At 44.2% G+C, this 12,544-nt stretch overlaps 1 protein-coding gene across 2 annotated transcripts in view; it reads right to left on the reverse strand.

Moving 5' to 3' along the window:
- The window catches only part of VCL (vinculin), a 76,603-nt gene that overhangs the window by 48,422 nt on the left and 15,637 nt on the right, over positions 1-12,544 (reverse strand). For both annotated transcript variants that reach the window (XM_087933840.1, XM_087933841.1), the window contains exon 2: positions 9,428-9,498. In XM_087933840.1, the coding sequence (XP_087789966.1) occupies positions 9,428-9,498 (71 nt within the window). The remainder of the gene's footprint in view (positions 1-9,427; positions 9,499-12,544) is intronic.

Below are 12,544 nucleotides of genomic sequence, written 5' to 3' on the forward strand. Positions count from 1 at the left end.
GATGGAAAGGGGATGGGCCTGGGTCCTCCTCTGACTTCCCAGCCAGCCTCTGCCCTTCCCCAGCCTCCTCCGGAGCCACACTTCCACTCCCTGTCGGCTGTTCCTCCTCTCCCTCAGAGTCAGTCTCCACCAGAGGCATGACAAATGCTGGACTGGAAACCCCCCTATTTTTACTATCTGAGAATGACTCCCACTTCCCAATTTGGGTTTAGACGCTTTCTTAAAAAACATGACAGGACACATACACTGCATCAGTATTTCATCTATTAGCGCACAGCTTCCCAAGAGTTTTAGAAACATTTTTTTAAAAAAAATCAAAGAAAAACCAATACAAAGAGTGACCCCACCTAGCCACTGCATTACTGAACAGCATCGTGGGATTTTTATTTTTATTTTACTGCAGATCCTTTATTGGGGGCAAAAGGACAGTATTTCTGAAATCAAAGAAAGAAAGCTCCTGTAAGTAAAAAAAAAAAAAAATCAATCTGGGAATTTTCTACCAGCAAATAAAAGTCAAGAAAAATTGGTTAGCATGGAGGAAGTGGAAAAATCTGCCACAAGATCAAGTAAATTCAAAAATTTAAAACTGAGTCCTCAATTTATAACTGATCACTGAACCACTGTTTCAACAGCCTTGGATAGCAGCCTTGTCTTTGTAAAACATTGTGCCCTCTTCCCCCCGCCACCCCATGGTCACACAATTGCTATCCAGGTGCTTGGCAGCCCGTCCGCACTTATAAAGTTTCCAAGTGCCCTGTGATCATGAGATCACCACCTGCAGTCTTCTCTGCAGGTTTCAATCGGGAAGCCAGCAGGTTTCAAGGTTGCAAGCAGCTCCCATCAGCCACACAGCTGAGATTCCTCCCTGTTATGTCTCACCTGTACCAACAAGGTGAGAAGTCCAAATTTCCAACTGAATACAAACAAGCAAGTAATTACAGGGTTAAATTCCTTGAACTGATAAAGTTCTTGGCAGTTTCACACAAGCAGGAATATAAATCACAAGCTGTCACCGCACACAGGATACTCCGAAGCTTCTCTCACTAAGTAACACGTTGTCCCGAACAAGTTCCCAGAGCGAACACACCCACTTTTATTCCCTGTGGGGCGTGTCAGTCCCTCATCTCAGTCTCTGATTCGTCCTTTCTTTCTGCGTTGCAGCTCACACTTTTGCCTGCGCCGTTGCCTCGCATCAAGCCAGCATTCCTCAGCTTGATCCTCAGTCAGAGGCTCTGATACGCCCCTCTGGTTATCTGCCGACACCTGAGGCACAATCAGGGAGGAAGGTATTGCCGAAGAGGAAAGTCCTGGGGAGGAAGGCAACTCCAAATCCTCTAACAAAGCAGGCTCAAACCTCAGAGCCAAATCCTCCTCTTCCTCATTGTCCAAGTCTTTGTCCTCTAACAGAGCAGGCTCAAACCTCCAAGCCACAACATCTCCCTGGGCACATATCACAGGGATCCCTTCAAAAGCAGAAACGGTTACCTGCTGAAGCCAGACCCTTAAGATCTGAGCTTTGTTTCTGCAGCCCGATGTAGGAACTCCTCCGAAGGGTTGCCAGAATGGGGCTCGGAAATGGAGCAATTCTCTTCCATTCCCCAAGGGAAGACCAACTCCTTCAACGGGGGTGGAGCAGTGGTGGGATTCAATTATTTTTTTTACTACCGGTTCTGTGGGTGGGGCTTGGTGGGTGTGGCAGGAGAAGAATACTGCAAAATCCCCATTCCCTCCCCACCCCACTAACCTGCTTTCCAGCTCCCTTCTCCTGTGCAGGGCAACCAAAGAAGACCCAGCCAATCAGCTGAGACTCTGGAGGCAGAGAATAGATGGGGTTGGCGGGGCCAGTCAGAGGTGGGATTTGCCAGTTATCCAAACTACTCAAAATTTCCGCTACTGGGTCTCCAGAACTGGTCAGAACCGGCTGAATACCACCTCTGGGGTGGAGGAAGGTTGCTCAGATCCTGCAGCCTTTCAGAGGAGTTTCTTTCTGCGCACAGAGAAGAACTACTAAACCCATCAGGCACCTCTTCACTTTGTCCACTTAACCACCCAGGAGATTGCTTAACGACTGCACCTGGGGCAGCCGGGATAAGCAATTGTTCAGCGAAGCAGTCCCATAGGTGTATCATTTAATTGTTGCTTCTCTTAACAACCAAGATTTTGGTCCCCAAGGTGGTAATAAACGGAGGACTAACTTTAGAGCGGTTTGATCAACCTTCGGTGCTCTGATTATCACACTGAGATTTGAGGCAGGGCGGAAAACAAGACACAAAAAGGCTTCAATGACTTCAAAAATCATCTGCTGCTCCATTTATGTTTGAAAATATTAGGTTTCTCAAAGCATTTTCCCCACCTGTCGTTTTAGAAAGAGTGCTTATCTCCTGCCTTATTTGGGCTGAATCTTTGCATAGAATAGTCAGCAGTTTAACTCATACAAGTTTGGAATTTGTTACTGCTGGGATTGTGTGTGTGTGTGTGTGTGTGTGTGTGTGTGTGTGTGAGAGAGAGAGAGAGAGAGAGAGAGAGAGAGAGAGAGAGAGAGAGAACCTGTGTAAATATGTGCAAAAATATGTAGCCCATTTGATTCTTAGTCATCTTAAGCCAACAACTGCTTGCTTGAAAAAAATTCTAACTACCTAATATGAAAAATCATCCATCTGCTTCCATTTAAATAATGCCTGTGCTATTGTTAAACTCTATTTATTCACAGCTAATTTTCATAGGCAATGATCCAATTCCTGCCACCCTAAACTGAGCATTTTGACAGGCAACAGATGCACCGCTGCAATGCTAGAGAAAATTCACAGAGGAATAAAACCAAGAACCGTGTTTTTGTTAGAGCCAGGACCAACCCGATTATAAATCTATGGATTTTAGTGAACAAAACAGATATTCTGGACACATGACCTTTACTAACAGCCGTGCAGGCTAAGTTGTAACATAGATGAGAAAGCAATATCATATTTACAAGCCAAATTTTGAAAAAGGTTAGGTTCACTTGGCTTACTTTAGAGACGAGCCAAGGATCTTATAAATACCCCTTAAAGCAAAATGTGCCAGAAGCATCTGTATCCGTTCCTGTTTGTTTTTTCTTTAAGCACTTTCAGCCCCCTAAAATACAGAACTTCAGCAACTATCAATCCACGGCAGATCTGTCCAGCCTCAGAAATTGATGGACCCTGGTTCCTGCTAGTCTGCTGCATGGAACATCGGAAGGCCGAGCGGCCATTTGGAACAAGAAGCTGCCAGGGCTCTGCATCCAACGTCATCTATGCAAGGTCTCTCACCGATCACATCCTTCTCTGCGGTTCACAGAAGAATTGGAGGCGATTCTCAGGGTTCCAAATAATAGATCCACAGCAAGCAAAACTCCAAGGCATGTAGATTCCTCAAAGAACAGCTCTATTGGAAATATTTTCAGGGTTCCGGCGATTGCCCTAATTAAATCATGAGTCTTGAGCCAAGCTTCAAAAGAATTCAAAATATTTATTAGGAGCAACATGTCGGCATTAATCTAAATGAAGCCACCTCTGGCATATGTAATTTACAGTCACCTGTGACCCTGTTTCCCCCCTCCTCCCTGGGTGTGTCATAAATCAGATTCTCCAATGAAGCACGTTCATGGGCTGGGTGTCATCAATCAGATTCTCCAAAGAAGGATTTTCGGTAGCTTAGCTACAATCTTTGTAAGATAAGCGTGAAATGTACTTCTGGTTTTAAACGGCCTTATTAGCTCCTTCAGATTTCCCCACCCCTAATTATGGCAACTGTAAAACATGCATAGGAATACTTTATGACTTGACAAATGTTATATTGGCACATATCTGGTGAAAGCAAAACTTTGAAGTCTCCCGTGGTTTTCACCTAATTAAAAAGTTTTTTCTACTTTCTCAAAACAATCAGTCACATGGTCCAACCATGATGCAGACTGGCAGCCGGGTAGCATCACTCTGCCTTCCTCCAACCAGGTGTGAGAAAATATTTTGTTTTAGCTATAGAATCTCTTCTATCTCAATTCCCCTATCCCTCAGCAACTGAAGAGGTCAAAAATGGCTTCGGTCAGGTCAGCTTCAGGGTTGACAGCAATGAATAAGAGAAGAGACATCTAACGTGCTTCAACGAGGGATGAACAGAGGTTGGAGCTGCTTTTAAAACCTACTTCATGGTGGGTAAGAGTTGCAAATTAACAGTCCTTCTCCATCCTTATTTCCACCCCCCTGCAAACACCCGTCCCGTAGCCTTGTTTCAGATAACATGGGTCCTCTTGCTAGAACGGCTCAGAAATCGTCCTGAAAGGCTCTGCAGAAGAATTTGCTCAGCATCTACCAGATTTTTTTTTTTTCAAAATCATTCTCAGTTGGATGCCAGCCTTGCTGTAGGTCTTAGGGCAGCGATGGCTGACCTTTTCGACACCGAGTGCCCAAAGCACACGCAAGCCCCCCAAATGCAATGCACGCACATCCCCTGCATGCCCTCCGCCCCCGTGCATGCACGGCAGAGAACCGAAAATCAGCGGGTTGGCAGGAGGTCCGCACGCATGAGTGCCAGAGCTGAGCTGGGGCAACCGCTCGCTTGCCCACTGAGAGGGCTCTATGTGCCACACCTCTGGCACATATGCCATAGGTTTGCCACCACAGTCTTCGGGAGATGCCCTGCGCAGATTCTTACCCTGTTATACGGGATCAGTTTGAACGCGCTGGAGCAGAGGAAATGAACGGGATCCTTAGGACTGTGAGATCAGCCACCTGCTTTTTAGATCCATGACTCACCTGAGCTAACAAAACCTTCCCCGGGAAACGTCATGCGAATTCACCTTCTGGCAGTGGCGAATTCCTCGAGTGAGGAGGAATTGCTCTTCCACTCCTTCAGGGAAAGTTGCCCCACCCACAATTTCAATGTTGTATAACGTTAGGTGACTTTTACCTACAAACTGATGCTCTGTAGCCCAAGCAAATATAGTTTAATGACACAATGATGGCAACATAAGCTAAATCCGAAGATTTGCAGACTCAGCACAAGAGCCAGGTGGAAATCCAGAATGTTTGGTCTGGTTAAGTTGTTCAGTTAATAACTAACTCCTAGGGCAGTGCACAAATCCTGTGCGGTTGCAAGTAGATGCCAGAGCCCTTTTTTTCTCTGGTTTGGCTTCTCTCAAAGATGCACATCTTGGACCTGGGCCCCTTCGCCCTGGAGGGCCCGGGGACACCACAAAGAGAAGTTAGCCCTCACAGCACCTCTATGCCAGCCAGGAAGGACTTCCGTAGCTGCATAAGAAAACAGATGGAAAGCATGAGATTTAGAGATCCAAAGGGGATCTTGTGCAGCTTCTCCCCAATTGTCATCAGTTCTGAAAGCCACTTGCTCTCCAAGACATGTGCAAAAGCTGTTTTGCCAAGGCCAATCTGTATTAAAATACATTATTAATCTACATTACCAGGCACTTTGGCACATCCACTCTTGGCCATCAGAAATGCCAATGGCAGAGGGGACCTCAAAAGCACCCACCACCACAACAACCACAGCTGGGTTGTGTCACCATGGTAAGACCTCCACATCTTGTGTAAGGTAAAGGTAAAGGTTCCCCTTGCACATACATGCTAGTCATTTTTCCAGCTCCCGGGAGCGGTGTTCATCTCTGTTACAAAGCCAAAGAGCCAGCGCTGTCTGAAGACGTTTCCGTGTTCATGTGGCTGGCATGACCAAATACCAAGGGTACACGGAACACTGTTCCCTTCCTACCAAAGTGGTTCCTATTTTTCTACTCGCATTTTTTGCATGCTTTCAAACTGCTAGGTTGGCAGAAGCTGGGACAAGGAACGGGAACTCACTCCATGATGCGGCGCTAGGGATTCGAACCGCCGAACTGCCGACCTTTCTAATCGACAAACTCAGCGTCTTAGCCACTGAGCCACCGTGTCCCTTGTGTACCTGCGTGCAATGTCACGGCTCATGTACAAAAGACAGCGGGCAACGCAACTGCAATGTCACAATGCTGCTTTTACCATTTGACACGCAGACACCCCTGGCACATCTGGATGGATGCTTTGGACCAGTGGTGATGTCATTTTGGGCAAGGGCCAACAGGTAGAAGAGCCATCTCTTTCTCCAGACTATCACAAGATGATAATGCAGCCTCATAATGAGGCTTCGAGAGATAGGAGTACTTTTCAGGCCCTGGTTACAAATGGAAAAATGAAATTCCTTGTAAATATTTCAGCATGCATTAGTCTCACTCATTTTCGGCTATCAAGTCTGACCTTCAAATGAAAGCTTGAATGTAATCATGGTACATTGTAGTCAACAGAGAATTCTGATTATGGGGTGTTTTTTTTTTTAAATAAAACATCACAAAATTAGACCCTGACGCAGTTTCAACTATTTGGTTCATTCTCAGCCCAAATATAGCCAACTCTATGTATCTGCCTCTGAAGGCCATTAATTTCTTCTCTTGAATTAGGAACTGATGTATCTATGCCTATCCAGCAATTTAATCAGACAGAAGACTTGATTCCAAAGAGAAAACAATTAGCAATGATTCTTTTCAACAAAAAGTTAGCATGAGGTGTTATCAATGATAGCAACTGAATCGAAGTGATTAATAACGCACCCTCAGAATCTCAGAGGTGGAATACATTATAATCAGAAATGATGCATGAAATTAACTACAGGTGCCATTAAATTCCAGGCATGAAATGAAATCCGAGTCATGCCAAGGACAAAGGTAGGGAAAAAGAATGGATAAAAGATTACAACTGTCTCCTCCATAGAAGAAGCTGATGCTTTAAAGAGAGAATGCCCAACAGAGGATGGACAGAAGGATGACAGGTTAAAGTTATGGCCTAAAAACACTCAATAACAATGGAACTAATCACAGGCCCATTATAAAGGAGACCCTGGACTCATAAATCCTAAGGAGATATTACTACACCTGAACCCAAGAAGTGGATTTTGATTTTATCTAGTCCAGGGGTTGGCAAACTTTTGGACCCCAGGGACCACCAAACTCATAATTTTAAATCCCGCAGACCAAAGACCCTGGGAAAATCCCCCCAAAAGTCTGCAGGAAAAATCCCCACCCCATTTTCCTACTGATTGATCATTCTTTATTTGGAATCGCGAGATGCCGCCTTCAGTTCTGTTCTCAGGGGAAGAAAGAGAGAGACTTTTGGCTTCATGCAAGGAAAGCAGCAGAAGTCTTTCTTTCTATCCCCCAAACTCTGCTAGAAATAAGTCTTTATGAGACTTGTCATGCTGGTGCAGTCTCTTGGAGCAGGAGGCCTTGCAGGGTCCCAAAGACTCATTTCTGGTGGAGTTTGGGGGAGAGAAAGACAGACTTTTGCTGCTTTCCTTGCATGCAGCCAAAAGCAGAAGAAGAAGCAGCCCAGTGGCCAGGTGAGGCACGTGGGGCGAGTGGAGCAAGTTCCCCCCTCCATCCTTTCCCCGCTTCCGTCACTACCTCATGTCGTTCGCGATGCAAGCGATGCAAGCCTTGTGTTCCTGTGGGCCATGTGGGTGGCACAGCCCTGTGTTCCCGTGCAGCCTGGATTAATTGTTTTGGGGGTGACATTTCTCTGCGGACCACCAAAATTTTCTTGCGGACCACCAGTGGTCCCCGGCCCACTGGTTGGCGCCCACTGGTCTAGAACATGGGTGTCAAACTCGATCAGGTCACCCGATGTATCATATTTTTCGCCTTTGCAGAGCCAGGGTGGGCATGGCCCACGCGTGATGCAAACGGTCCGCGGGCCGCCAGTTTGACAGGCCTGATCTAGAATATTCCACAAAATATTACCCAACAGGTTCTTGTTTTTCCACCTGCTCTCCTTTCTCCTTGCCATCCCTCACCAGGAAGAGGTAGGGTGCAGCCTTTTTGAAAACTTAAAAGCAGAAAACACTCTCCTGCACATACAAGGTTTTTGACAACTGCTATAGACCGGTCTTTCTCACCCTTGCCAGCCAACTTTGGCTTGGTGGCTGGGGCATTCTGAGTGGGGTGCTGACTCCAGAGCCTCCGGAATCTGACAGCAGCAAGGCAGAGGAACAAGGGGAGCCTGGTCCCAGTGTGCACGTGCGCAGAGCTGCTAGAAGGCAAGAGCAGGTGAGACAAAAGGGGTGACTTGGGAGTACGGCTTGGAGGTGATTGCCCCTCTCATAAGGGATAAAAGACAGGCAAAGGTGAAGAAACCTTTGCAGGAAGCAAAGTCGTTCACTCTGTTTGGATTAAACCTTGAAGCTCTGTGTGGATTTTGTACTTCGGTTGGTTTTTTTATAGTTCATTTGGCACTTTAGTTGTCAGCAATTCAAAGGAGAGAAAGGTGGGTGCTTATCTCGAGGAACTGTTTGGGACTCATTACAGGCTGGGAATGGAGATAATTCCCAGCATTGAAATAAAACAAGAGTTGTTTGGACTAAGCGTGTGCTTAATTATGGTCTCAGGAAGCCTTGGTCAGAACATTTAGGGACTTTGAGGTGCGCACATCCTTACATTGAGAAAGTTGAGAAACACGGCTCTAGTAGACAAGTTCTTTCCCTGCAACTTGGCTACCAGATCCCTCTCCTTGGTCCTGAACTTATGACAGGTTTCACATGTGCACCTCCCACTCTTGCCCTGAAATCTGAAGCAGGATCCCCACCACGCTCTCTCCTCTGCTCTTGCCTGAGGAACCATAGATTGGAGTCGTGGAAACTTGACTGGATTCAGACAGCGACAACCATCTTCCGTACTCTACTCTGAATTAGCCAAGTATCTGGCAAGCGATCTAATGTTGTAAAGTGAAGAGCTTTGTTCTCAATGAGATTGTCCCTTAAAGCAGTGGCCCCCAACCTTTTTTGTGCCACGGCCCGGTACCGGCATCAAAAAATGATCCGCGGCCTGGTACCGGCATCAGCACGCATGACAAGGCAAGGCGAGCCGAACGACGGGCCAGCCAGCTGTACCTCGCTTCTCCCCACCACCTTCAACTCCTCCTTTGTACCTTTGTCGATGGGCTTCGCTTCGGGACGGCTTCGGGACGGTCGCTCGGCTCGCCTTGCCTTGGGTGCTAAAAGAATCCTCATGCCTTAGTTTCATTCGAAGCCCCCCCCCATTCAATGAAACTAAGGCGCGAGGATTCCTTCAGGACCCAAACGCCGCTTTCCAACCGGAAAAGCTCACCCGGAAGCACTTTCTCATCATACAAGATGGCGGCGCCCAGCAAACCGGCGGCCCGGTAGTAAATGTTCCACGGACTGGTACCGGTCCACGGACCAGAGGTTGGGGACCCCTACCTTAAACGGTGGACATGTATTGAAAGAGACACACCTCTGGCAAATGATGTCCCTCAAAAGACTGCCTTCAGTCATGCAATGTTGGTTTGGGAGCCCTAAGCAGCTTATCCTAAGCGGTAAGATTTCCTAAACTGATGATGTAAATCTTAACTCTACTTACTTGATGAATGCTGGTGGCATGTCTCTCTTCAAAATCTGGTCTTCGGTTGTCTGGACAGTTTCTTTTCCCACCTGCAGGTGAAGAGATGCATTTTTGTCATTACCATCAATACAAGTCACACTTTGTACTCTCAAACATAGCTCTTCCAATTGCCAAGATTCAGATAGTATCGCAGAATTCTGCCAAATAAAAATGAACGGGCTAGCAGTAGAACACAACTGCTGTCTTACTAGTATTATTAAATGAATTTCTCTTAATTTCTTCCTTCCTTTTTTCTTTCTTTCTTTCTTTCTCTCTCTCTCTCTTTCTTCCTTTCCTTTCCTTCCATCCTTTTTTCTTTCTTTTTCTCTTTTTTCTCTCTTTCTCTCTCTCTTTTTTCTTCCTTCTTTCCTTTCCTTTTATTTCTTTTTCTTTTCTTTCTCTCTCTCTCTCTCCTTTTCTTTCTTTCTTTCTTTCTTTCTTTCTTTCTTTCTTTCTTTCTTTCTTTCTTTCTTTCTTTCTCTTTCTCTTTCTCTTTCTCCCTTCCTTCCTTTGACTATCTGTAGCCATCCAACTCCATCAAGTGACTCTGGGCAGCTTTCAATTCTATTTTTTTTTAAAAAAATAAATTTTATTAAGTTTCCAAATTTTAAAAACATAAAATAAAATTCTAAATTCAATTCTAAAATTATCAAACCATTAAAGAAATATAAAACATAGATTAAAACAATAAAAATGTGCACAAAAATAAATAAGGACAAACAGCAGCCATCATGATTAATCAACTATCACTTTTTTATTTGTTCAATCCAAATTGAACCCTCGTTCAATCCAAAAGCAGGAATATGGGGACACTATTAGAGGAAGTCCTGTAAACAACCTTAAACAACCTGTGAACAGTTTAACAACTGTTCAAAGTTACACCTGACCCTTAAAAAAGTTACTCATGACTGATCTTGCATCGTGTGTGATTTGTAACCGGCTCACATTTACAATCTGTTGCAGGGTTCTGGGGTCACATGGACATGATTTGAGATTTTTTTTTTTGCCAATTTACAACAATTTTTTTGGCCAGAAAAATGCCCATTAGGGAGAATGGATTTGCTTAATGACTGGCATCTTCATGATGACTTGTTTTATGATCATGATAAAACTGGTCATAAAATTGAGTCCAGTCACATGATTTATGATCACAATGACTTATGATGGAAATTCCAGAGTCCATTGTGGTCATATGTTCAGGACCACTTGTGAAGTACAATATTACTTGTAGGTTACTACTTGTAACCTACAATGCTTGGTTAAGGAAGATAATGCACAAAGGGCTATATTATATAACACATGTTCCTAAATAGCTTCTATATGTATATGTAATGAGAAACCACAATGTCTTCTCATCCCATCGATCAACAGTTTTACAGATACAAAATAAATATGGAAACTGCAACTACAGTAAACCATCTCCTGAATAAATTTATTCTCCAAATTGCAATAATGAGCCACATCTAAATGTTAGAACAGAGAATGACTGACCTGCCTCAAGTAATGCAATTAGCAATTTCTAGCTCAGAGACAAGCTCTCAGATATGGACTGTATCCAAGTACATCACAAATTCGAAACCAGACCATCACCTATAATCCACTAGATTTTATATGATTAGATTCTGTATAATTGAATGATTGTCCGCATAAAGTACTGTAAACGATGGATTATTTTAAATTACTGCTTCCTAGCAACTTCAATTTTCGTGGTTGTATGCTTTCTTATATATTTGTGGCATTCCAAATGGTTACTACTAAGTCTATTTCCCTTACTGCTGAATTTCAGAAGTTACAGTTAAAAGGAAAGCTGCTACTCAGGGGTAGGCTGCTGGGGGCTCAGAAGAGCCCCTAGCTAAGACTCTGCAGGGCTCAGAGAGCCCCCAATAACCTCAGAAAGCAGCAAGGGAAAGCTCTTAATAGGCTTAATTGAATTTCTGGGCATTCAGCCAAGAGCATTTCACATCTCATAAAAGTGTTGCAAGCTAGATAAACAATCCACTCAGCGTTTGCGGAAGGAGAGTCATTGAGTACCTCAGATAATATAGCCACTAGCCTCTGAGGGGATTAATTCCCAAATAATCAGAATCATGTAACTCACCAGTAACTCCATTAAGACTCCCAAGATCCCTCTCACAGTCACTGCTACTAACCCTGGTTTCACCTAGTCTTTTATTTAAGTATTAAATGCACAAAATAATTTGTTTATTCTATTCATTCATTCCATTTTCTATGGCTGCCCAACTCAACCAAGTGTAACTCTGGGCAGCTTATGGTTCTAAAATTACACAACAATTAAAAAAAAACACACACACAATACAACAGGAAGAACATCCAGAAAACGGATGATGAATATGCAAACCACGTCTCCGCTTTCCCGGTTGCATTCAGATTAATTCCCCAGTTCAAAATCAGTTAACCGGTTCTGTTCAATTTGGAGCCCTGATTTAACAATAACCCGATGGGTCAGATGGACAGAATGTTCTGCTTTCTGTCAGAAATTCACCCTCAGATATCTCTAGAAAAGGGAGGGGGGGTTTAATTCTGCTCTACTGCTATTGGAAGGCACCTGAAATAGATACTGGCATTTTGAATGGCATATACAACACATTTTGTAGGACCGTAGTAGCACTTGATGCAGTATATTTTTGCCCTTCCCCCCTTTTTTTTTTCGTTCTGGTCTTTTGCTAAAAATACACTGTGTGCAAGGATCACATTAGCAGGCAATCTGCATTTCAGCCCATTGTCATCATTTATGTTAATGGTTTCCATCTTCCTGCAAGAGCAACTACGGTTTTTTTTTTAAAAAAAAAATCCACCTGCAGAATCTGCTCGTGCCTCAAAAATCAAAAAATTGCCAAAAGAAATAAGTTTTAGAATGGAAATCAAGGGGGAGTTTGAAGATGTCAAGGCAGCTTGAGGCCGCTGCTCCTTCCACCAAAGGGCCATTTCTAGTCTCATTTATAAGAGGCTAGATTTAATTTAATTTGTACAACAGGGGCTGTTTGATGAATGGGGTATGTGGTTGTTAAGGGGGGAAAATCCATTTCAAGTCCCAAGTATGTTGAGATGCTTTGGGGAAACAACCCAAAGAAATGA

This window comes from Pseudonaja textilis, chromosome 4 (assembly GCF_049901715.1).
Source record: "Pseudonaja textilis isolate UNSWEBS1 chromosome 4, rPseTex1.2, whole genome shotgun sequence".
Classification (NCBI taxonomy): Eukaryota; Metazoa; Chordata; class Lepidosauria; order Squamata; family Elapidae; genus Pseudonaja; species Pseudonaja textilis.